Below are 25,417 nucleotides of genomic sequence, written 5' to 3'. Positions count from 1 at the left end.
CCTGCGAAGGGCGCCCCACCGCGTGTCAGCTCGGCCGGGGCCTCCACTCGGCAGACGTCCCCGGCGTCACTTACGTTGATGATGACCGCCAGCTTCCCGACACCTCGGAGAATATTGTACCAGATTCCTGGGGGAGGAGAGCAGCGGTTTCAAGACCCCCCCTTGCACCCGGATCTCAGGGACTCGGGCTTGCCGGCCAGTGGGCCCGCTGTGATGCATGGTGGTGAGGAGATGTTCTGGAGCTCTGGGCAGGGGTGGGGCGGGGGGGGGGGGCCCTGGCTGACGACAGAGCTGTTTGTAATCTGCAAGTTGTAGCTTCTGAAAGAGGTGCTTCAAATCAGCTGCTGCCTCTCCCGTGAACCTGTTCACACTGCTAACTGGCGTGGATAAAGCCCTTCCTTCTAGAGAGACAAGACTCACTTTGGGTGCGGTTCCTGCCCCTAAGGGTCCAAGCCCGCGAGGTCGGGGTGTCCTAGACCCGTTGCGCAGCTGTGGTCCTAGGACTGTGTCTAGGGACAGACCAGACGTAGTGTCAGGGCCAACGAGCGGTACCGGGGCCCCTGGCTGGCGACGCCGGCCTCACGACCTGAGTTTCACGTGACAGCAGTGAGGTGCGAGACGCTTCCCGTCCGGGAGCCCCGGTTTCCGCCAGCCCGGGGTTGTCCTGTACCTAATCACGGCTGAGCAGAGGGGGCCCCGCCCAGCACCGGACAAATGCATGTTCCTCTGCCGGCCTCCCCAGCAGAGGTGAGGGGAGCAGGGCCCGGGGAGGAAGTGCCCTGTCTGAGGGCCCCGGGCGGCCTTGCCCCTTAGGCCCCTGACTGCCCCCCTCCTCCTCTAGCCTAGCGGGGCCCTATCGGGCCAGGCACGTGTCATGGGCAGCTGGTGGGCTCAGAGCCCAGTCCCGGTGGTCCCTCCCTGTCCCGGACCCATCTGAGATGGGGACAGAGGTCTGGTGCTCCTGCCGTCGTGCAACAGGACGGCGGGGTAGGGTTCCTGCACCCAGGGCGGAGACCGCTGCAGGCATGGCCAGGGAGAGCTACACGTGGGCATTTCTGCCCTCGCGGGGGGGCGCTGGGGGGCCACCCGGGCCCGTGGCGTCTGCAAAGACAGCAAGAGTGCAGGCCTGCGGGGCCCAGAAGCGGAGGCCGCAGGCTCAGACGCAGCCGCTGAGCTCCGTGCCGCAGACCCAACCCCGCCAGGCCGCGTGGGAAGCGAGGGTGGCCTCCCCGCCTCCGGCGAGCGGCTCCAGCACCCGAGGGAGCCAGGACCGGACCTTCTCCACGACCGGGGCGGCTCTCAAGGCGCCTTCCCGCCGGAACAGCACGGGCGGGCACCCGCCCTGCCTGTCTCCCCTCACGGGGGCCGGCGGGGATGGGGGTGAGCGGGCCGCGGCCCTGGCAGGGGTGACGCGTCCCCGCGAGGTCAGCTGCCGGTGCTTCCTGCCTGCTGCTCGGGGCTGGGAGACCCTTCTGCAGACTCCGGGCTCCCGGGCGGGCCGCGGGCCGCGAGCTGCTCCTCCCTGCGTCTCTCCTGGCGTCCAGAGTGCTGTCTGGCACCTGGGGGCTCGGCGCTCCCGGGTCCACGTTTGCCCAGTGCCCGCAAGAGGGCGGAGAGCCCTCCACATCCTGGCACGGGGGTGTTTCGTCGAGCTCGCTCACGTGTGACTTAAAAAACATTGGTGCTTGCAAAGCAGGATGATGTGTTTTTAAAAACCTGGACCCGCAGCTCCTGAGAGAGAGAGAGCCCCGCTCTGGTCCACGGGGGCTGGCACGGCGCCACGGCTGTGGGGGCGCCCCCTCCTGGCCGGGCCACACACTGCGGTTCTGTTCTCTGCAGGCCGGAGCCACCGCGGAAGCCTCCCAAGTCCAGTCCCCGCTGAGCGGGAGGACGGGTCACGGACGAAGGGAGTGCCCGCTGCTCTGTGCCACGAGAGCATCCTCTGGGCCTGCTGTTCACTCCTTCACGTGGCCGCCTGGCCCTGCGGGCTCTGGGTTTGAGACCTCGCAGACGAGGCGCTGGGCCATGGGTAAGCCTGGCACTCCCCGGGGGAGGCGGACCCACCCGAGCGCGGTGCAGGGAAAGGAGACAGGTGACAGGCCAACGGGCCGCAGGAGGCAAGCCTGGGCAATGGGAGCGTTGAGGAGCCCGGCCCACGGGCCCCAGGATGTCTCTGTGTGTCTAGACCCGAGATCCGCTGGGGGACCCCGTGCCGAAATCACGGGGTCTTGTTCAAGACGAGCAAACCCAGGACGCCAGCCCCGCCCGCAGGGTCAGTCTCTGTCTGCGTCTTGACCGTGCCTCTGAGCTACTCGGCCGCACGCTGTAGACAGCACACGATGCTCCAATGAGCTCCAGATACAAGACGAAAACCTTCCGGCTCCTTGAGAATCTCGGCGGGTGGTGCGGTCTCAGTCTTCAAGGTGTCCCCGCCGCACCGGGGGACGCTAAACCCCATTTCCGAGAACGAGACGGGCGGGTGTTCAGTCTCGCGGTGCCCAGGAGCTGAACACGGGCAGCGGCTGTTCGCCAGGAAGGCTCCAAAGAGCCCGGTGTCACAGGTCAGGGCTGGGAAGCTGGGGCCGGGTTCCCCCTGGCAGGGAGCTGGGTCCCCGCAGCGCCTCCCCTCAGAGCCGCCCCTGGCGCCTGGGCGCAGGCCGTGGGGGCCCCTGGGGCCGCGTGTCCCCTCGGGGCGCACACGGATCACAGGAGCAACACAGAGGCCTGTTCGAGGAAAGGTTACGGGGAAGGAGCCCATAAACACCCCGTGAAAACCCGGCACCTTATGCCTCCAACCAAGCAGACAGGAACCAGGAAGTGAGCAGCTGACCCGTAAGAACGGGGAGAAAAGGGGAGCTGTGGGCAAAAGAATGAAGACGGGCGTCCCAGCCTCACTGGCGGCGGGCAGGGAGGGGGAGGTGGCCCAGGCGCTCCCTCTCAGCCCGATGGGTTGGCGAGTTTCAGGACGCGGCCGCAGGGGAAGCACTGACAAGCCAAGGGGCCAAAGCAAACACACACCCGCTGTGGGCTCGCCCGGGGCCTTTGGGCGCCTGAGAATCAGGCCTTTGTCGGGGAGGCCACACTCTTGTCTTTACCGCCACAGGGCTCCAGAATTCCCAAGGGCTGTCCAGGGAGCGCCTGGCAAGCGGCCCTTTCCTCCTGGGGACTTTGGCGTGCAACGTAAGCTTTTCCAGGCAAAAGCCTCTTCTCACGGACGTGCACAGGAATGGGAGACTGGGGCGGGGGTGGGGGGCGCTGGGGGCTTCCCGTCTCCGGTTCCCGCTCAGCGTTGTTAACTACCTGGCCTCAGTCTCCCCATCCGGTAAACGGGACTGAGGATCTCCCCAAGCTTCCTTGAGAGGTTCCTCGGAGGACCCGACACTGAAGGCCCCAGGAAATGGTCAAGGCCCCTCCCCCAAACCCGGCGTAACCCTCCGGGGTTCATCCTCAAAGCGTGGCACTGTCTGAGTCGTCCACATGGGTGACAAGTGTTTCCCACGAGGATGATCCAGGGCCAGGTGCCGGAGAAGCCCCCACGGTTCAGCAAGGTTGCGTCTGCCCTGATGGCGTCCCGCCCTGGTCTCAGGAAAGTGACAACTTGCCTAACAGGCCACTCAATCTTTGTGTCTTCTGTCAGCACAGACGGGCCGTTCTAACTAAAGTTGTATGAAACGGGACTTCAGTGCATCTTTGTGATTTTCCATCTCATTTCAAGACACAGTGGGACCTTCCTTGCCTTCATCTTGAAAGCGGGGTCCTGGTTTAGTTAAGTCGACTCACGTGGAGAGAATCATCTTCACGGGTGACACTGTGGTCAGTTCCCACAATCCCCGCAAGCGCGGCCTCCCGAAACCCTCAGCCTCTCTCCCGCGCCCCCATGAGGAACGCTTAATGACTTGGGGTTAACACCCCGTGGGCCCTGACCCCACAGGCAAGCCATGCAGTGCCCTTCGTGCGTCAGTGGGAGGGGCCCCTTCCCGCCTCCCCTTTCCTGTTTGTGAATGCTGACTGAATACACGACACGCTACAGACCGCCCGTCTGTCTAGCTCTGTCTGTGCTCCGGTGGCCACACGGGTAGGAGAGGGGTGGTGCGGAGGGCCTGGGAGAGCACGTGCACCTCGGGGACCTCCTCGTGCAGCAGGCTGGCCCGGGGCTGGGGCGGGGGCGTGCAGGAGCCTCGACGTCTCGAGCCCCCCACACCCGGCCCCGCGTCTCCATCCAGCACAGGCGCGCCAAGGAGCCCAGGGGGACACGTGCCTGACCCCACTCCTCCGGCTCTGGGTCAGGCTCCTGGGGAGCAGGACTCCCTCCCCAAACCCGGCGTGCCCTGAGAGCCGGCTCCCGAGGGTCACTCACCGATGTCTTTGGCTCTGACGGCCACCGGCCTGCGGAGCTCGGTGACAAACTTTTTGGCGTCCAGGCGGATCTCGATGATGTTATTCAGCAGCGCGAACAGCGGGGCCAGGGGGAAGGACGCGACGAACAAGGTGACAAAGCCAAACTGGATTACTGCAAGGAGAGCAGGACAATTAGCTCGTTGCCGTGCCCCTCGGCCCCCACAGTGGGACCCCGTGGCGGCGGCCCCCAAGGCGGATCTCTAGAGTGGGACCCCATGGCAGTGGTCCCCACGGCCAGAACCCCACGGTGGGACCCCACGGCAGGATGCACGGCCCCACGTGCCGCAAGCTGAACTGCGTGTGCTGGGTCTGGCTCGCGTCCTGCCTCTGACGTGGCCCCTGCACCCACATAAGAAGGGCCCCGGGGACACACCCACTGCAACCCTGGGTGACCCCGGGCTAGGAGGGGGCTGTAGGGAAGATTCCACATTTTGCTCTGGCCCTCAGTGTTGACCCCAGAATAACGGGTATGCACTCGCTTATCGAACATCTCATCCTAACAGATCACGGGGAAAAGGCCCCGTGCGCAGGAAGGCCCAGCCTCGGTGCCCTTGCCGTGCCTGGGCTGGCAAGGGCCTGGCGGGGGCAGTCCTGAGCAGCCAGGGGTCCCGCCACCACCCCTGGTCTCCCAGAGCCCCGTCGTCCCCTCCCATGGGGCCTCGGGGAGCTGGCGGGGCCCATTGTCCAGGACGGTCCGCCTCGTGTCCCTCCTCTTGCCCATCACCCTCACGGTCAGCAAGCCGGCGGTGGGGCTTCGCCCGCGGGCGCCGCGGCCAGCGCGGAGCCGGGCTCCGGGGAGAGGTCAGGTAAAGGTTGCTGCACGGAACCGAACGGGGGAGGCCGGTTCAGGAACTGTACAGTATGTCCAAGGGCCCTGGCTGCCAGGCGGTAAACAAGGAAGCCGGCAGAATGTCACCGTGTGCCCGGCAGGCTGAGTGTGGCCATTGTTAGCGCCGCAGGTGGGGGCCCCAGGGGAGCCTCCGTCTGGGAGCCGGGCCGCTGGCTTCTCCCTGGGCCCGGGGGCCTCCGCGGGACGCTTGTATGGACGTGGCCTTGCCTGAAGGCGGCTCTAGAGGTGACGGAGGCCTCAGACGAGCTTGGCTGTGGGCCCCGTGTGGGCTGCTGGTGCCCGAGGCCGTGGGGTCCCCGCTCCCGCCCGGTGCTGCCTCCTGTTGGTGGATCTCGAAGCGGGCAGGGGAGCCGGTGGTGGCTTGGGGCTGGGCTCCCAGCTGCGCCTTCCTTCCGGTCTCGGGCGTTGTGTGCCACAGGCGTTCGGGGGGTCCGTCCTCCAGGAGGAGACCGGCAGCGGGTACGGCGTGGGCCACAGGGCGGGCCGCTCCCCGGGCGGGCAGGGGCCTGCCCCAGGGTCTTACCGTACCCAACAGGAAAGTGGGACGTAACCTCCGGCCGCCCCGGGAATCCAAATCTGGGGGGGCACCTGTCTCCCAGCCGGTGACGGGCCACTTCTCTCGCTGCCTGGTCTCCCGCTGGCCTCAGGCAGGCAGGGGTGACCCTCCTCCCGGACCCCAGGGCTGAGACTAGACAGCCAGGGAGGGAGCAGGCCCATGGGGGTCCACGGAGGTCCACGAGGGCGAGGGAACCCCCCGACCGTCTCTGGTTCATCTTGGATTTCGTTGCAGGAGAAAAGAGAATGGGATCTGAACACGGCACCGTCTCCAGTTTTCAAAGTCTTAACGCGCTTTTCCTTCTGAGTCAACGGCGAGGTGCTTCTTGACAAATCGTCAGGGGAGCTGGGTAGGACACTGAGCTAGCAGGAGAGGGGCACTCGAGGGGGCCACACTGCCTTGTTCGGGTATCTGTTACCAAGGCTAGGTCCCGGGTCCCACCCTGCACAGACCTGGTCCCGGAGCCGGCATTTAAAACGTGCTGTCCGTGGTGGCCAGGGGCCCTCCACTCTGGGACCCCTCTGCCGGGGTCTCCCTGACCACCTTTGCTTGTCTATTCTCCAAACGCACATGTACGAGTGCCCACCATACACCTCGGAGGACCGCCGTGGGCCTGTCTAGTCTCAGCCCTGGGGTCCGGGAGGAGGGTCACCCCTGCCTGCCGGGATCCGTTCTAGGTGTAGGGGGAACGGCCGTGAAGAGAAAAAAGGGTCCTGCTGTCACAGGACTTCCCTTACTCCGCCGGGGGATAGAGGCGAAGGCACGACGGGGACTTGAGAGGCCGGCTGGTGCCAGGTGTCAGAGCAGGGGAGGAGGCCCAGGGTCACGGCTGGCAGGGCAGGGGCTGCCCCTTTAAACATGTGGTCAGGAAGACCCCTGGTGGGGTCTGAAGGGACAGAGTAAGTCACACAGGTATGAGGGAGGCAGGGCACGGCTAGTGCAAAGGCCCCGTGGCAGGCATGAGTGTTTGGGTAACGGCAAGGGGGCCGGTCTGGCGGGAATGGAGGGGGGAGGTGGGGCCGAGGGGCTCCAGGTGGCCGTGCAGGCTGCACCCGCCCTTTCCTCACTTCTCTCTCTGGCCCCGCTCAGAGTGCTGTGCCACCTCTGAGTATCCTCCCGTCCAGAGACGCGGCTGCTTGGTGACATGGTTCCGCCCCTGCGTCATCTCCTTTCATTTTCCAGTTTACTTCTTTATCTTGAGAGAGAGCACGAGGAGGGGCGGGGCAGAGCGGGAGAGGAAAGCCCAGGCAGGCTCTGCGCCCCACGCGGGGCTCGGCTCACGAGCCGGGGGATCACGACCCGGCCCGAGATCAAGGGTCGCACGCGCAAGCCGCTGAGCCCCCCGGGGGCCTCTCCGGTGCACGGGGCTGCGGGACCCCCCCCCCCGCCCCAGGCGCCCGGCCCCCACTCACTCATCTCCATGTACTCTGGGGTGAGCCCAGCGAAAGGCTCCAGCGTGTAATCCGCCTCGTAGCGCTGCCTCTTCTTCCCGTACTCGTCGTGGTCGGGGGGGCTCTGGCGCCTGAGCCTCAGGTAGCGGATGAACTTCTTCATCTTCCTGAGGGGACACGGCGTCACTGCGGCTGGGTGTCTGGGAAGGCGGCTCGGGGCCCGTCCCCTGCGAGTCGCGTTTCTAATTCTCGGAGCCGGTGTGTGTTTCAAGCCCTAACGCGCTGGGAGCGCCTCTCCGTCCGGGATTTCCCCTGCCCTCCCCCCAGAGGCAGGGGTCGAGTGTCCTCGCTTGGTTTTTGACAGAGGGCACACGGCCACCCGAAGCCCCAGGAAGGGCCCGGCAGGTGTCAGGGGACAGCGCGGTGGGGGCGGGGCGTGGGTCACTGAAAAGCGTCCAGTGTCCCTGACTCCAGAGGGCGGGCGGCCGTGGAGAGGGAGCGGGGCGCGACTCTCAAAGGGCACGAGGTAAGGACACAGAGCCTCCAGGGGGCCCACCTGCTGATCACAGGAGCCGGCTCGCGTGTCTGAGGGCGCCTGTCAGCGCCCCGAATCCTCAGCCCGCTGGGGCGCAGGGGGTCATCTCGGCCTCCACCCCCCCCCGGCCCCCCCCCCCGGGGTGGCTCCGCCCTGCCTCCCCCCGCCCGCCCTCCCCATCTCCCTGTTCCCGGTGCCCCATCCTGGTCCAGACCCCACGCCACCTGTCGCTCGCTCAGACCATCCCAGAGCCCCCCCGGGGCCCCATAGGGCCCCATCCCCCGCCCCCCGCTCTTCTCGGACCCGGGGCCACACGCTACTCACGGGATGCCGATCTCAAACAGGTTGTTTTGAATGAGCTGCTTGCCCAACATGATGATGCTGAGCTGGATACAGAGCTCCATCAGGCAGCCCCCGGGGGCACACTGCGGGACAGACAGCAGGTGCGTCAGCCCCTCCCCCACTGGGGGACAGAGAGGAGGTGCATCAAGGTGCATCAGCCCCCCCCCCCACTGCGGGACAGAGAGCAGGTGTATCAGGCCCCCCCACCCCCACTGCCGGACAGACAGCAGGTGCGTCAGCCCCTCCCCCACTGGGGGACAGACAGCAGGTGCGTCAGCCCCTCCCCCACTGGGGGACAGAGAGGAGGTGCATCAGGCCCCCCCACCCCCACTGGGGGACAGAGAGGAGGTGCGTCAGCCCCTCCCCCACTGGGGGACAGACAGCAGGTGCGTCAGCCCCTCCCCCACTGCGGGACAGAGAGGAGGTGCGTCAGCCCCTCCCCCACTGCGGGACAGAGAGCAGGTGCGTCAGCCCCTCCCCCACTGGGGGACAGAGAGGAGGTGCATCAAGGTGCATCAGCCCCCCCCCCCACTGCGGGACAGAGAGCAGGTGCGTCAGCCCCTCCCCCACTGCGGGACAGAGAGCAGATGCGTCAGCCCCCCCCCCACTGCGAGACAGAGAGCAGGTGCGTCAGCCCCTCCCCCACTGGGGGACAGAGAGGAGGTGCACCAGCCCCCCCCCCCCCACTGCGGGACAGAGAGCAGGTGCGTCAGCCCCCCCCCCCACTGCGGGACAGAGAGCAGGTGCGTCAGCCCCTCCCCCACTGGGGGACAGAGAGGAGGTGCATCAAGGTGCATCAGCCCCCCCCCACTGCGGGACAGAGAGCAGGTGCGTCAGCCCCCCCCCCCCACTGCGGGACAGAGAGCAGGTGCGTCAGCCCCCCCCCCACTGCGGGACAGAGAGCAGGTGCGTCAGCCCCTCCCCCACTGGGGGACAGAGAGGAGGTGCATCAAGGTGCATCAGCCCCCCCCCCCCCCACTGCGGGACAGAGAGCAGGTGCGTCAGCCCCTCCCCCACTGGGGGACAGAGAGCAGGTGCATCAGCCCCTCCCCCACTGGGGGACAGAGAGGAGGTGCGTTAGCCCCTCCCCCACTGGGGGACAGAGAGCAGGTGCGTTAGCCCCTCCCCCACTGGGGGACAGAGAGGAGGTGCATCAGAACCCCCCCCCCACTGCGGGACAGAGAGCAGGTGTATCAGGCCCCCCCACCCCCACTGCCGGACAGACAGCAGGTGCGTCAGCCCCTCCCCCACTGGGGGACAGACAGCAGGTGCGTCAGCCCCTCCCCCACTGGGGGACAGAGAGGAGGTGCATCAAGGTGCATCAGCCCCCCCCCACTGCGGGACAGAGAGCAGGTGCGTCAGCCCCCCCCCCCACTGCGGGACAGACAGCAGGTGCGTCAGCCCCCCCCCACTGCGGGACAGAGAGCAGGTGCGTCAGCCCCCCCCCACTGCGGGACAGAGAGCAGGTGCGTCAGCCCCCCCCCCACTGCGGGACAGAGAGCAGGTGCGTCAGCCCCTCCCCCACTGGGGGACAGAGAGGAGGTGCATCAAGGTGCATCAGCCCCCCCCCCCCCCACTGCGGGACAGAGAGCAGGTGCGTCAGCCCCTCCCCCACTGGGGGACAGAGAGCAGGTGCATCAGCCCCTCCCCCACTGGGGGACAGAGAGGAGGTGCGTTAGCCCCTCCCCCACTGGGGGACAGAGAGCAGGTGCGTTAGCCCCTCCCCCACTGGGGGACAGAGAGGAGGTGCGTTAGCCCCTCCCCCACTGGGGGACAGAGAGCAGGTGCATTAGCCCCTCCCCCACTGGGGGACAGAGAGGAGGTGCATCAGAACCCCCCCCCCCCCACTGCGGGACAGAGAGCAGGTGTATCAGGCCCCCCCACCCCCACTGCCGGACAGACAGCAGGTGCGTCAGCCCCTCCCCCACTGGGGGACAGACAGCAGGTGCGTCAGCCCCTCCCCCACTGGGGGACAGAGAGGAGGTGCATCAGGCCCCCCCACCCCCACTGGGGGACAGAGAGGAGGTGCGTCAGCCCCTCCCCCACTGGGGGACAGACAGCAGGTGCGTCAGCCCCTCCCCCACTGCGGGACAGAGAGGAGGTGCGTCAGCCCCTCCCCCACTGCGGGACAGAGAGCAGGTGCGTCAGCCCCCCCCCCACTGCGGGACAGAGAGGAGGTGCGTCAGCCCCCCCCCCCCCCACTGCGGGACAGAGAGCAGGTGCGTCAGCCCCCCCCCCCCCCACTGCGGGACAGAGAGCAGGTGCGTCAGCCTCTCCCCCACTGCGGGACAGAGAGCAGGTGCGTCAGCCCCCCCCCCCCCCACTGCGGGACAGAGAGCAGGTGCGTCAGCCCCCCCCCCCCACTGCGGGACAGAGAGCAGGTGCGTCAGCCCCTCCCCCACTGCGGGACAGAGAGCAGGTGCGTCAGCCCCCCCCCCCCCACTGCGGGACAGAGAGCAGGTGCGTCAGCCCCCCCCCCCCCCACTGCGGGACAGAGAGCAGGTGCGTCAGCCCCCCCCCCACTGGGGGACAGAGAGCAGGTGCGTCAGCCCCCCCCCCACTGCGGGACAGAGAGCAGGTGCGTCAGCCCCTCCCCCACTGCGGGACAGAGAGCAGGTGCGTCAGCCCCTCCCCCACTGGGGGACAGAGAGCAGATGCGTCAGCCCCTCCCCCACTGGGGGACAGAGAGCAGGTGCGTCAGCCCCTCCCCTACTGGGGGCCAGAGAGCAGGTGCGTCAGCCCCCCCCAACTGCGGGACGGAGAGCAGGTGCGTCAGCCCCCCCCCCACTGCGGGACGGACAGCAGGTGCATCAGCCCCTCCCCCACTGGGGGACAGAGAGCAGGTGTATCAGCCCCTCCCCCACTGGGGGACAGAGAGGAGGTGCGTCAGCCCCTCCCCCACTGGGGGACAGAGAGGAGGTGCGTTAGCCCCTCCCCCACTGGGGGACAGAGAGGAGGTACATCAGCCCTACTCCCACCCCACTGCGGGACAGAGAGCAGGTACATCAGGCCCCCCCACCCCCACTGCCGGACGGACAGCAGGTGCATCAGCCCCCCCCCCCCCACTGCGGGACAGAGAGCAGGTACATCAGGCCCCCACACCCCCACTGGGGGACAGAGAGCAGGTGCGTCAGCCCCCCCCCACTGCGGGACAGAGAGCAGGTGCGTCAGCCCCCCCCCACTGGGGGACAGAGAGCAGGTGCGTCAGCCCCTCCCCCACTGCGGGACAGAGAGCAGGTGCGTCAGCCCCCCCCCCACTGGGGGACAGAGAGCAGGTGCATCAAGGTGCATCAGCCCCCCCCCCACTGCGGGACAGAGAGCAGGTGCGTCAGCCCCTCCCCCACTGGGGGACAGAGAGCAGGTGCGTCAGCCCCTCCCCCACTGGGGGACAGAGAGCAGGTGCGTCAGCCCCTCCCCCACTGGGGGACAGAGAGGAGGTGCATCAGGCCCCCCCACCCCCACTGCCGGACAGACAGCAGGTGCGTCAGCCCCTCCCCCACTGGGGGACAGAGAGCAGGTGCATCAGACCCCCCCCCCCCGCCACTGCAGGACAGACAGCAGGGGCATCAGGCCCCCCTGCCCCTGCCCATCCTGGAGAGACGGCCGCAGCCCCCAGCGAGGGGAGGTCAGCCCTCATGTTGTGGGTTGAATGTGTCTTTCACAGAGATATGTCCGCATCGTAACCCCCAGAACCACAGAGTATGACCTCAGTTGGAAAAAGGGTCTTTGTAGACGTGACCGAGTTAAGACGAGGTCACGCTGTAGCAGGTGGGCCCTGATCCCGTCACTGGTGTCCTCGTGAGAAGAGAAAACACACAGATACACAGAAGACTGTCTGAAGACACAGAGATTGGAGGGCCAGCCGAGGATGTCGGGACAGAGGCCTGGAGAGCCCGCTCCTGAGCCCTCAAAGGGAGCACAGCCCTGCTGGCTACTTGATTTGGGCTTCTGGGCTCTAGAACCGTGAGAGAACATACATTCCTGTTGTTTCGGGGCCACCTGATCTGTGGTCTTTGGCTACAGCGGCCTGGTCCCATGAACCACTGTCCATCTACAGTCCCCGTGTGGCCGCGGCAGGCCGGGGCCTGTGTAGTTGGCAAGCCACGTGGTGAGGCAGCTGGCCACCCCTCTGAGGTCTAACGTCCCTGTCCCCTGTCCTTGCTGGGCCTGCGCCAACCGCCTTAGGCTGGGTGATGGGCTGGCAGGTGACGGACCAGAAGCTTCGCTTGTCCAAGTGAAGAGAGCTCACGGGACACGGGGCGGCCCTCTGGGGCAGAGCTGACCCCTCTATAGGCCCAGGACAACATTTTTTACACTGTTACCACAGAATTTATGTTGGAGAGCCACAATTTCATCTAAAAAATGATGTCCTTTGCTCTATTCGTTTTACAAAGGCATTTCTCCAATTCCTGCGACTATTAAAGAATTTGGCAGGGTATCATTTACGTAAAGAACGAGTCATAGAAGGGGAGATCGCTTCACGGTCCTTTTGCAAACATGTTACTGCATGTCTTGGGACGTTCAGGGGCCGGCACTCAGGGGGCTGAACCTCTAGGCTGTGCCCTGGGCAGCCAGATCACCCTGTACCTGAAGCCCACCCCCATGCTCTCTACCGTGTTTCACAGGGTCTTTATCAGAAGACCTATCCCTTGTTTTCCAATAAGCTGAATTATCCTGGGCATTAAACTGGCTGACTGTTCCCGAGGCCTGAGCCACGGGCGGCCCTGGGGCCCCGGCTTGGTCTGACGGGGCTGCAGGAGCCAACTGAGTGGCAGGTGCGCTAACCAGACCCACGGTGGCTGGACCGGCCAAGCAAAAGCCAAAGGTCACCAGCACAGATTTAGGGGAGAGAGGTGGGCCTTTCTATGTTAAAGTCAAACAATGAAGCTCAGGTCTGTTTCTCCCCCACGAATCCATTCTAACCAGAGACAAAAACATTCTAGATGCTAGAAAAGGGGGGGGAAATACAACTGGCATCGTTCTTTGGTCTCTCCTTTGGGGGTGATCCTACATGGACACACCAAGTGAGAGCAAAACCCCACCCCAGCGGCCGGGCAGCCGAAAAGGACTCCCCCAAGAAGGAGGGAAACACTACTTGACAACATCTGCTTCTGCCGAGTCTGCCGTGGGGACACAACCGGGGAAGGAGAACAGAACACGGGGTCAGTTACCTCCTCCATCCGGAAAGAACGGAAAATGTACACGTAGTCACCCGGGCGGCCGACAAACCTGCAACGAGGGGGGGCAGTGGGAGAGGAGGGGCAGCACGGGGAGACCCCGAGGAGGGGGCTGGATCCCACCACCCCCCCCCCGAGCACACCCCCAGGCTGAGCCAGGACTGCCGTGCTGTGTATTACTCCCAAACCCACGGGGGTGGGACGAGACGGAACTTCAGAGGGAAACCCAGAGGGAAGGCCCCCCCACTCCAGCCCCGGGCAGCAGGGTGGGGGTGGGGAACTGAGGCGAAGCAGCTGGAGGGCAGACCGTTCCACCTGCCACGGTCAAGTCGGGTGGGGGAGGGGAGGTCCCTGAGGCAGCTTCTCGGCCTCCCGCAGGACGTTCAGGGCGGAGACCTCTCAGGTCCTGCCCCGTTGTCATGCATGATCTCAGGGGAGCCTGGACCCCTTGGCTGGGCTCTGGCATGGGACGGTGGCCACTAAATCACACGATGCTGAGGAAGAAGCCTTTGGAGGAGTTCTGGGATCACACCCGCTAGCTCCTGGCAGGAGGGGTGCTGGGGAGTCTTGGGGGGTGGGCCACAAGCCCCTCCGAGCCCAGGGTGGCTCAGAGGGTCCCGGCACAGGGTTTGCCACACCACTAGCTGGAACAGCAAGCTGGCCATGACTGCCCTTCTCCTACCTTCTCCTGCAACCCTAATCCTCTCCAGTCATCCCGCCCCCCTGTGAGGGCACCTGGAGCTCACTGCCCAGGGCTCCGCTGCCTGGGGTCCTGTTGTCGAGGGTCCCTGCTGCCCGGGGTCCCTGGTTCCCGGGGTCCCTCCTGTCTGGGGTCCCTCCTGCCCAGAGTCCCTCCTGTCTGGGGTCCCTGCTGTCTGGGGTCCCTCCTGCCCGGGGTCCCTCCCGTCTGGGGTCCCTCCTGCCTGGGGTCCCTCCTGCCCGGGGTCCCTCCTGTCTGGGGTCCCTGCTGTCTGGGGTCCCTCCTGCCTGGGGTCCCTCCCGTCTGGGGTCCCTGCTGTCTGGGGTCCCTCCTGCCCGGGGTCCCTCCCGTCTGGGGTCCCTCCTGCCTGGGGTCCCTGGTGTCTGGGGTCCCTCCCGTCTGGGGTCCCTCCTGCCTGGGGTCCCTGGTGTCTGGGGTCCCTCCCGTCCGGGGTCCCTCCTGCCTGGGGTCCCTCCTGCCCCGGGTCCCTGCTGTCTGGGGTCTCTGCTTCCTGGGGTCCCTGGTGTCTGGCACCCCTGTAGAAGCCAGGTCTCTCCATGGGCTCGGTGGCAGTGAGAACCACACTGACCGCTCTGCCCTGGGCCCTGGCCTCCGGCCTGCAGGGAGATGGGGAGGAGAGTCTCTCCTGCACCGGGAGGACCGTGTTGGGAGAGACCGTGAGTTTCAGTAACTGAAGTCCCTACCTGCCTTTGAAGAAAGCCACGTAAAAGATGGGGGTGTAGGAATTCACGAACTTCAGCAGGAAAGCCTTGAAGATCAGCCTCTCCTCGAAGCTCTTCTCCGTCTTTGGGACTTCTAGCAGGGGTGAGATGCACGTGACCACGTATTCCCCTCTCACGTGAGTGAAGCCCAGAGAGGGTGAGGGGCCAGCCCAAGGCCCCACAGCGGGAAGGCGGCCACGGTCGCCTGGGGCGCGCACTCACCAATCTTGGTGAGCCACCTGGCTATGCAGCCGTAGACCTCGTCCAGGAGGATGATGACCACCAGGTTGATGATGACCGCGGTGGCCGTGACCGTGACCCGGATGTTGGACCGCACGGACGGGGAGGAGTTCATGGCTAAGGCGGCTGCGGTGGAGATCCTGTAGATGATGACTCCCAGGACGATGGCGAAGGTCACGGCAATCTGCGGGGGGAGGAGGTCCCGTCAGACCCCCACACGCCTAGCTCCAGCCCCAAGCCTACAGCAATTCAGGTTCGACACAGACATGGGCTCCTGTCACCCTCTCGACGCCAGGGCTCTAGGCTGGCCAATCTTCACGGACAGATGAACGAGGGACTGGTTTCTGTTTTCTGAAAAAAGGCACTGAGTTCGGAGAGGCTGGGTAAGCAGGCCAGGTCACCCAGCTCGAGCCGGGATTCACCAGGTGAGTCCACCCAGCCTGACATTCACGGGGTCTCTCCGCCACCTGCCGTGGGGCACCGTGCCTCCTTCCCCACCCACGGACCCCACCAGGGCACAGGGTGGTTGGAACCCCGGGGGCTGGCCTGGTGTGTGCGAGCCAGGCTGACTTGGGGGGGGAGGTTCTGCCCACAGCGTGGCCCTGAGCAGGAGGCGTTCGGTAACCGAGGCGGGGGCGGGGGGGGGGTGCGCTGGCTGGGATGGTGACTTTAGTCCGTGTGGGGCTCTGGGTTCCTCTTCCTTTTCCTCAGAGGCCCTAACTCCCCACGGATGATTCCATCTTTGCTCTCAAGCTGTCCTGCACTGGCAGGAGGACACAGGCAGCTCCCCCCCCACCCCAGGGACGCACTGAGGATCCCCCCCACCCCAGGGACGCACTGAGGATCCCCCCCCACCCCAAGGACGCACTGAGAAGGAGGGTGGCTGAGCCCGGCTGTGGACCAAGCCCAACTCCACCTGTGGGCCAGGCTCTGTGCTTTTTCCGTTCCCTTCTGCGTGACCCGTGTCACTTCTTCCCGTTAAGGGTGGGGAGGGCAGGCCCTGCCCGGTTAGGCTGGTCCCTCATGGCTCCCGGGACTGGGACCGTCCTGCAGAGGCGTGGGGCTGTCCTCTGTGTCTCAGGTCACAGCCTGGAAAACTTGTGGCTTCCCCCCCTCCCCCCCCCCCCCCCGAGCAAGGCTGCAGCCATCAGAAATCTAGGAAAGCTCCTGTTTTAAACTTCGCTCTGCACACATCTGTGGGTGCCCGGTGGTGACCACGCCCCGCTCAGGAAGCTTCTGCAGCCCACGCCACACCCTGACTGAGTTCCCCGGCCAGCCCCGGGAATGAGGGCTTTCCTCGGAAACTCCCTCTCTCCTGCCAAAGGGCCCCACCCAGGTGAGGGCACCACCCGGCCCCAGAGACGGCCCCAGGCAGCACGTGGAGGTGGGGACAGGGCAGCTGGCCCGCAGGATGACTCAGTGGGGAGGGTGTCCCCCTCTCCCTGCCAAGGGGCTGTGCGCCCCCACAACGGTCTCGCTGCCCGCGGGCGATCCCCCCTCTGGGTCAAAAGGGCCACGGGGGTCTAGCCGGCATGTTCACACTGGCTTTCCCGGGACCAGGAACGTGGGGGCGCACTCAACCAGCGTGTACTCGGTGAATGAAGCTCCTGGGCGGGGGACAGAGCCGTGGCTGATTCATCCATGAGGGACAAAGGCACGCCCCCCCACCTCCAGTTGGGTTCACACAGAGCAGGGGGGCTCTGGGGACAGGATGCCTGAGTGGCACCTGGGCCTACCACCTCCTGCCTGGTGGCCTGGGGGGAGGGACGAGCCCCGTGGCCTGTGTCCTCATCAGCAGGAGGGGGAGGTATCAGGCCAGGCAGGTTTCCAGGACTCAGTGAGAGACGCCCCGCAAGGCCCTCAGGCCGCTGGATATGCACTCAGCACCGGTCCGGTCCACGGCGGCCAACCCCAGGCCCCTGGGTATCAGCCCACAGGGCTGGGGGCCGTGTGAGACTCTAATGTAAAGCTGGGCAAGGGGCCGGTCCTTTGTACAGTGCCCGCAGGTGGCCCTGACCTCTCGGGGAGGATCAAAGAGCAGCTAGCCGGGGGCCGAGGCCTTCTGGGGATGAGACCCAACTCATGTGGGGTGAAAACCCCCAAAGAGAGCCAGGGTGTTGGCTGATTTAAATCAGCAGCGTTGATGAGCCCGGAGTGACAGACCCTTGGCGAGGTGGCTGCCTGGGAGGCGGGAGGGCTCTGGCCAAGACGTAGCTGCTTCAACAGCACTGTTCTGATTCTTGTTCTGTCTGTGCATTATTTATTTCATGATTTTCTTAAAAAAAAAAAAAAAACCCAAAAAACCCCACCCAGTTTTGTCTCCACAGGGGTAAAATTTTAGGTTTGAACGACTAATGGCGTAAACGTGTCACTCTGGGAGCGAAAGCCGTGTGCCGGGGACCGTGTACCCCGGGGCCCGTGGGTCCCCTGGGGTCTCTGCGGAATCCTGGTCCCCTCCCATCACTCGGGGCCTCCCCCCACCCTGCACCCTGGGACGGGAGCAAATGTCATGTTGATAGCCGGCTCTGGTCTGGGCGAGCACACACCTCTCCCCGTGGGCCTCCCTGACCTCTCCCGCCTCAGCCTTCCGGAACTTACCATGAAGACAATGGAGACCAAGTTGGTGACGTAGGCTGGGAACCGATCTCTCCAGGTCAGCTTCACCTTGTCTGTCTACAACAGGAAACAATGTTGGGTCACCTGGTGGGAACCGTCGCGGAGGAGAGAAGTCTGTGCGCGCGCGGTGGGGCATGGGTGAACGACTTGGACAGACAGAAATACTCAGAACACCTTTGAAAAAAAAAAAAAAAAGCTTGCGGGTGATGCGTGAAAGCAGACGCCTAGCGTCCAAGGAGGGGCCTGGGGTCTTACCACCTATCAGACGATGTCATGTGACAGAAAAAATAGCGTTTAAAAAGGTGGTTCGTCTGCGTCCAGGGCGTAACAGACCCAAACACCTTTCTAAAGGAGGCGCTTAGGCCCACGTCTGGGAGAAGAAGCCTGCGTCTGCGGCCAAAGTCTCCCGTGGAAGGCGAGAAGATCTAAGAGGTCTCGCCCTCTGCCACCCAGACCATAAGAGTTATTTTTCCCTCTGCAGGGCAAGCCGAAACAGGCAACTAGCATTCCAAGGTAAAAACGCTTGTTGCCGCGTAGCAATGGCGAACCGCGGCGACTCGTGGCCCCAAGGCTCCCTGGCTCAGGGACGGCCCCGTCTGGCGGGCCCGTGAGTAGCAGCAGCTGGTCACCAACCCACGAGGTTCCGAGAACGGGGGCGGGTTTCGGGACGGGGACACACACGTATCAGGTCAGACGACGCTGGCGAGGGCGCCGCACGGGACGCCGTGCGCTCCGGGGCCGGGTGGCATGCGTGTTAATGGAAACGCGACAACCGCTGGCAGGCAGCCGTGACAAGCAGGACTCACGAGCTCCAGGCAAGGCCGGAGCCCCCTCCCCGCCCCCCCCCCACGCAGACCCACTGGAGCCATGCAGTGACATCTCAACACACACGGGCACGGCTCGACGGGTGTGGAAGGAAGGCAAAGAGGCGTGAACGTGAGCGTTAAAGAAAAGAACACAACAGACTTCGTGGAGGAAACACACAACGGACTTTGGTCGTCGGCAAACAAGTCAAGACTCGCGTTGCCCCCGAAACAGAAAAGTACCAATTTCACCCCTGCCATGGCTGTCTTAACCCTCTGCTTCCATTTGTTTGTGGACTCCTCTGGAATATGCCGGCGCTTCTGGGGGCGGGTGGAGGGAACAAGAGAGCACCTTGGGGTGAAGCGCGACGAGGCTCGGAGGCCGCGGGGGCCAGGCCGATTCGGGTTCTGAGCGTTTGCAACCAGTAAGAGATGGCAGCAAAGGTCGGGGACGGGAGACCGGGCTTTCGCTATGGCCTCAGCGGGGAAAGGCTGGCAAGGCTCTGAAGCGCCCGCTGGGGACGTGGCCACTGTCGTCTCCACGGAGCGCAGCACGCAAAGACAGGTTACTCTGAGCGGTTTACGGCGGCGACGGAAGCCACGCCCAGAAGTGCAAGTTCATAGGCCAAGTAAGGGGTGGGTCTCTTTTTCTCTGGTAACTGAATCTGGTGCCAGAGCTGGGGAACAATTACAACCATAAAGTAGCCGCTAGGGGCCCAAGGAAACCGAGGAGAAAATCCGGGGTGTGCCCGCCAGGAGCCTACGGGCCCTGGGGTCGCCATCAGAGCCCTGCGTGAAGGAACCAGGTACCTTTGCTGTTCTCACCATCACAGCCAAGAGGCGGAGTGACAGGGTCCGGGAGGCGCCCCTGGCACGGCTGCCCAGATCCGCTGTTGGGGCTTGGTTGAGTCCCGCGACCTCAATGGATGTCACGGGTGCCACAGAGCCTATTGCTAAGAGGTGCCACCGTGAAGCCACGGGGTGGACTGTCTCGGGGGCCGCACATCCGACACAGGCTGGGGGTGGGGGATGCTGCACGGACAGTGAGGTCTGCGGGGCTTCCTGGACGGCGGTGTCCAGGCCTCTCCCTTTAGGAGAAGGAAATGAGGTCGAGAGAGCCTGACAGGGCTGATCAAAGCTGCTGGGCACCTGCTCCAGACGCAGCGTGCACAGGGATGTGCATTCGTTCTGATTTAACTGAAACAATGACCTCATTTGGGGTGACGACTCACGCCCGTGTGGCTATTTGCAGACTGGAGTCCCACTCAAACCCCAAGAGCACGCACCCCCTTCCTGGGTGCAGCGGGACTAAGCCGGATTTCTGCCACGTTCCGGGAGCTGTGGCCCGAGACCAGGGTTCTGGTGCGCTCACTTTATCCCCCAGAGGGGACCGTGCCAACGGCCACCTCTGGCCGCTCGGAGCGAGCAAACCCCGTCCGCGTGCCTCAGCAGCCCCAGAGGCTGGGGGGTGTGAGTGTGGACCGCGGGGCTCAGGGAGCGTCTGCCTCCCACCCTTCAAGACAGACACAAACTTCCCCAGCCGCAGGCGGAGGCTGATGGGGGCCAGCGCCCTGCCCTCCGGGCTTGTTCCAGGGCACGTAAAACACCTTCCTAAGAAAACAGCCACACGCCTCTAGAGGTGGGCCAGAAATCAGTCTGCAAACACGAGACAGCCCATTTGAATGACAGGTTCGGGGAGAAGCAAAGTCCCTGATTATCAACAGGTCGTCATCTTGAGACCAGTGTGGAGCACTTCTCTCTCGCCCCCACGTCTGGGGGGGAAACAGGGACTTGGCCGTGTGCTCAAGGGTGCTGGCTGGGCAACCCCTTCCTTCAACACGGAACACAAGGGCTGGACATACTGAATGTCAAGCGTCCTGTGAAAAAGCTCCACGGCTCCCTGGCTCCTGGTGTGGACGTGTTGGCTGAGGTCTGAGATGCCCCTGGGATAGATCAAGGAGGGGGACCCACAGCAGAGTTCGGAAAACTTCGGCCTGTAGGCCAAACCTGGCCCCTTGCCTACCTCTTGCCTACGGCTGCGGTTCACCTACAAACAGAAGAACTGAGTGGTCGTGACCGAGGTCTGCAGAGCCTAAGATATTTACTCTCTGGCCCCTGTCTGGGGTCCGGGCCCTGGTCTCCACCGCCGACGGGCGCACAGTGTTTTATTACCAGGAAAGCCACCTGGGCAGTGGCCGCCGTACCTCTTTGCTTTTGGACTCTTTCCTAAGTGACTTCTCCAAAACTCTGGCTTCGTATTCGGCTCTGGGATGGTCCTGTGGAAGAAAACCAAATCCACGCGGGGCCTCGTTAACTGTGAGTTTGAGAGCCTCGGCACGAGCCCACAAGACAAACTCAGCCCTTGGCCTCGGGCGCCCCGTGGGGGCAGTTCGTAGCTGGCTGCTGCCCTGTGCCCACCCGGGACTCTCCCCCTCGCTGGGAACCCCGGCCCCCTGGCGTCCGCGTCCGGGAGGCAGGTCGTGTGTGCGAGGCTGCGGCCCGCCCAGCCCCCCCCCCCGCCACCCCACGTTCCCGTTGCGAGCACCCAGCCACGAACTGGCCCCCGAGATGGTTCTGGCGGGAGCCGTGGGGGTCGGAAGAGACGGCAGTGAGCATCAGCGAGTGCGGGCAGACGAGAGGCGCCGGGCCTCAGGCGAGCCCAGAGCAGGTCAGCGAAGGGGGTGCTGGAAGGAAGAACGAGGGTTAAGAGAGGCCCGGAGGAGGGGGAGGAAGCAGAGACCCCTGCCCACAGTGGAAGCCGGGAGCCGGGCAGCTCAGACGCGTCAGTGTGCGAGAAGGTCCCTCTCCCAGGAAGACAGGCCACGGGCAGACAGTGGAGTGACAGAAAATCCAAACCTTGACGGCCTCCTTCGGGGCACCAGGACGTAAAAACAAAGACAAAAAGATCGCGTTACTTTGTGCTGTTTTTTTAAGATAGGCTGCGTCCTCTCGAGATCGTTTTCTCAAGAACTAGGAAGGAGGCAGGTACGCACAGTGGGCGAGGCGGGCGCGGGGGTGGGACCGGCCGTAGCCGTGGCCGCCCGGGTGGCTCCCGCAGCTCGTGGGGTTTTGGGGGCCCCCAAGGGCCGGATGTCAGAGACCGGGGGTAAGGGCACGCGGGCCAGCCAACTGTGCTGGCTGCCGGCCCGGGGCTCAGACCCCCACAGAGGAACTGCCTTCCCACCAGTGACCAGCTCCCGGCCAGCTGTGGGGGGCGGGAGGCTCACTCCGGGGAACTCATTCGGGCCGGGGACCCGTGTCCAACGTCCCCGAGGGGGAGAACAAAGGGGGCTGCCCCTCACCCCGGACCCCACTCTCCTTCAACCACAGGCACGTCATTCTAAATCTTCTTAAAGAAGAAGAAGACTGCTTTCTGTGCTACTCGAGTATTTCTATAGGAAGTTACAAGGAAGGCAGCTTGCCCGGCGGACGTCCAGGTGGATGGCCGGGCCGTGGGGGCAGCGTGCTGGACTCCATGTGGGGCAGCACCCCTAAAGAACTGCCCGCCGGTGGTGGCTAGCTGGGGGCCCGGTTCTGGGGCCTTTCCCGCGGCTGGGCCCTGCTCCAGATCTGCTGAGCCTTCAAGACCCCCTCAAACCCCACCGAGTGAGGACTATTCCTCAATCTGTATTTGAGAGGCGAGGACACCGAGGCACAGAGACTCGCCCCAGGTCACAGGGCGAGGGCGGTGCCGCATCGGGACGGGACCCAGTAGCCCGGCCCGAGAGGGCGATCTTGTCTCTCTAAGCCGCTGTGGTCCTCTCACCCCCTTGTCTACCGACGGCACAGGCAGCACAGAGGCGGCACCGGCCTCCCCGGCTGACCAGCGGCGGGCCCTTCAGTCCCAGGAGGGAGCGCGGTGTGTGGAAAAACACAAGAGGGATGTTAAGAAAATCAGTGGAAGGGATTTCCCTGTCACAGTGAAAGTGCAGGAGAGGCTTCTTTAAAAAAAAAAAAAGCACGTAGGGCCGCCTGGTTGCCTCAGTCAGAAGAGCATGTGACTCTTGAACTTGGGGTCGTGAGTTCGAGCCCCATGCTGCGGGCAGAGTTTACTTTAAAGATAAAATAACATAGGGGCGCCCGCGGGGCTCAGTCGGTTAAGCGTCCGACTTCCGCTCAGGTCATGATCTCGTGGTTCACGGGTTCGAGCCCCGCATCGGGCTCTGTGCTGACGGCTCAGAGCCTGGAGCCTGCTTCTGATTCTGTGTCTCCCCTCTCCCTGCCCCTCCCCTGCTTGCACTCTCTCTCAAAATAAAATAAAATAAAATAAAATAAAAACATCAACAAAACTCATAAAAACTAAAAAACAAGAATGCGTTTTATAAAAGGAAGTCGTGGTCGCGGGGCCACACGATGAAGCTCCGTCCTGTGCTGCAGCTGTGTGTGGGGGCCGCTTTCCTCTTTAGTCCCTCCCACCGCCCCCAGGGAATTCTGGCCGGAGCTACTGACCCGGGGCGGGGCAGTGGCCAGGGGCTTTGGGGCAGGGGTCTCCCCAGCCAGGCCTGACTGCAGGCAAAGAGGATGGCCGGCCCTCCCAGACCCTCCAGGCCGCCCCAGACGTGACGGGGTCAGTGCGGGGAGCCTGGGCACGTCCACGGGAGCTTCGAGATCACAGACCCGAGCAGAGCCCGCGATCTCAGGCTCCCCTGTGAGTCCCCAGGAGGCGACCGGCTGGGGGCAGGGGTGCGGCGTGGGGATCGCAGGGACAAACCCGCTCACCTCCTCTTCCTCAAAGCCGGTGAGGTCCCAGCGGTAATTGAGCCGCATCTGTTTCCGCTTCCAGTGTTCCATGAAGGTGGCGGCTGCAGGCAGGGAGGGAAGGCAGAGTCATGGACGACACAAGGGCACTCTCGTCCTCTGCGCCATCTGGCCAGCGAGGGTGACGACATTCTGGACCGAGACCTTCACGCGAGTTCACCTGTTCTGCCTTCCCTCAGACCCCACAGGACAGGGACGCTCACTCTCCCATTTTACAGATGGAAAAACCGAGGCACAGGAAGTCGAGTCCCGGCCAAGGTTACTCAGCCAGCCAGGGAGGGGCCAGGCAGGCTGGTCCCAGAGCCTGTGCTCCTAACATCCTGCTCCGTCAATCCTGAGCACCCCGGGTCACAGGTGGGTGTCTTGAGGTCACAACGGGCGCAGCATGGGCCAAGGTCACTCACTCCAGCTTCACGGCCGCGTAGACAGTCTGACTGCTGAGCTGCACTCTTAGCTGTAATCCCAACAGACTAGACACAGTTCAAACGCTGCCTCCTCCAGGAAGCCCCTGATCATCCCCCTCAGTGTCAGAGAAAACCCAACTCTTCTTGGGACCTCTCTTGCTCACGGTGTCCACACCACCTTCCATATGATCCCTATCCCGGGACGGGGGCCCTTCCGCGGAGTGGCGCTCGGTGAATGAATGAATGGCTCTTAGCGCACAACAGTGGGGAATCATCTATTATCAACGACCCTCCTCCCCGAACGACAGTCAGCGGAGGCTGAGGGCTGGAGGGATGATAAGGGCGGTCATCACGTCAATCCGAGCTCTGAGCTCGCGGGTGCCCGGCACTGTCTTGAGACCTGTCACAGGAAGTAGTGACCCTATTTAAACCTCCCGGGGGTGCCTGGGTGGCTCAAATGTCCGACTTTGGCTCAGGTCATGATCTCATGGTTGATGAGTTCGAGCCCCACATTGTGCTCCTCACTAATGGTGCAGAGCTTGCTTGGGATTCTCTCTCTCTCTCTCTCTGTGCCTCCCCGACTTGGACATGCTCTCTCCCCTCTCTCAAAATACATAAATGAACTTAAAAAACCCCCCCAAGAAACAAGAAAACCCCAAACCCTCCCACAGTCATCAGAGGAAGGAGGTGCTGTTCCTTCTCTGGGTTTCCAGAGGAGGAAACTGAGGCCCAGAGGAACTTAAATGGCTTGTCTGGTAAGCGGCGGGGTCAAGATGGAAATAAAGTGAGATGTGCCGCCGTGAACCTCTGGGCGAGCCCAGCAGTGAGCTCCGTCACCAGGAAGGGATGCGGCCTCGGAACAGGCAAGGAGGGGGTCTGAGTCTGAATCAGTTTCAGGTTCAGAGGGCTTTCATTCATCTAGAAGCGCCCCCCTCTGTCCAGAAGCGCCACTCTCTGTCCAGAAGTACACCCCTCCATCTAGAAGCGCCCCCCTCTGTCCACAAGCGCCCCCCTCCGTCCAGAAGTACCCCCCTCTGCATTAAGGAGGCGTCAGAACAGGGCCTCTGAGTTTGCACATGTCTGTGCACAGTGGGTGTGCTTTCGGTATGAGCTGCTGAACCAGCCGGGCCCAGCCAGGAACCAGGAACCTCTCCAGGTCTTTCAAATGGGGGTGATTTCATCGTGGGAGCCGGCCGCCTAGCCAGCGGGAGAGCCCAGGAGACAAGGGCGGAGGTGAGCGGCCGGAACTCAGCAACAGGAGGCCGCTGGCTGGGCAGGTCAGGGAGGGGGGACGAGAGGCTGTGCTGTCAGAGCCCCACTGGGCCACCCCCGAGCAGCCAGCGTCACAGTGTGGGGAGGGGGCTTCCCGTGGGTGTCAGAGCCACAGAGCCGGCAAAAGCCTCTGCCGGAGATGCCCCGGGGAAGCAGGGGACGCGGGCAGAAGTACCCATCCCTCCCTCGGCCCGCCCTCTGATCTCCAGGGCCTTCCCGTTGGCGATACGGGGCACGGGAAAGCGAGGAAGCCGCAGAGACGGCCCCGCGGGCTACCGAGGCGCGTCCAGCAACCACACGCTGAGCAGCGTGGCCGTGGCCGTGGCTGCTGGGAGAAAGCTGGGCCGGGCGGGCCAGGCTGAGGCCGCACTATCTCCCAGGAAGGAAGACACGAGGGGGTTTCTCCACCCGACGCCCGTTCTGGAAGGCACCTCACTCCTCTGTCCTGCCCGCCGGCCCGTGGCAACCCCTCCTCTCAGTGCTCAGGCCGAGCGAGCGTGGGAACGTGCAGAAGGGCTGACGGCGCACCCCGAGGGTGGGCCTGTTGACCCGCCCCGTCCGGCCTCCCGTGTCCTCCCTGTTCCCGGGCTGGCCCTCCCCACCTCCGCCTCTGGGGCCCCACCTGCCCGTGTGCTAACACCACCACGGGCTCA

The 25,417-nt window shown here is 64.4% G+C and overlaps 1 protein-coding gene across 1 annotated transcript in view; it reads right to left on the bottom strand.

The window, feature by feature from the left end:
- Positions 1 to 25,417, bottom strand: part of ANO1 (anoctamin 1) — an 83,399-nt gene that overhangs the window by 8,221 nt on the left and 49,761 nt on the right. Inside the window, exons 13-24 of the mRNA XM_047071601.1 lie at positions 23,050 to 23,132; positions 21,187 to 21,198; positions 20,535 to 20,606; positions 18,574 to 18,651; positions 17,510 to 17,584; positions 14,894 to 15,095; positions 14,654 to 14,765; positions 13,244 to 13,301; positions 8,055 to 8,155; positions 7,217 to 7,362; positions 4,358 to 4,510; positions 75 to 127 (exon numbers count right to left, since the gene is read on the bottom strand). Coding sequence (XP_046927557.1) covers positions 75 to 127; positions 4,358 to 4,510; positions 7,217 to 7,362; positions 8,055 to 8,155; positions 13,244 to 13,301; positions 14,654 to 14,765; positions 14,894 to 15,095; positions 17,510 to 17,584; positions 18,574 to 18,651; positions 20,535 to 20,606; positions 21,187 to 21,198; positions 23,050 to 23,132 — 1,145 coding nt within the window. The remainder of the gene's footprint in view (positions 1 to 74; positions 128 to 4,357; positions 4,511 to 7,216; positions 7,363 to 8,054; positions 8,156 to 13,243; positions 13,302 to 14,653; positions 14,766 to 14,893; positions 15,096 to 17,509; positions 17,585 to 18,573; positions 18,652 to 20,534; positions 20,607 to 21,186; positions 21,199 to 23,049; positions 23,133 to 25,417) is intronic.

This window comes from Lynx rufus, unplaced genomic scaffold (assembly GCF_022079265.1).
Source record: "Lynx rufus isolate CCGP_SWC_20201006 ecotype Redwood Valley unplaced genomic scaffold, mLynRuf1.p SCAF_9, whole genome shotgun sequence".
Classification (NCBI taxonomy): Eukaryota; Metazoa; Chordata; class Mammalia; order Carnivora; family Felidae; genus Lynx; species Lynx rufus.
The sequence above is the reverse complement of the archived record's forward strand: the minus strand, read 5'-3'. Positions and strand labels throughout refer to the sequence as shown.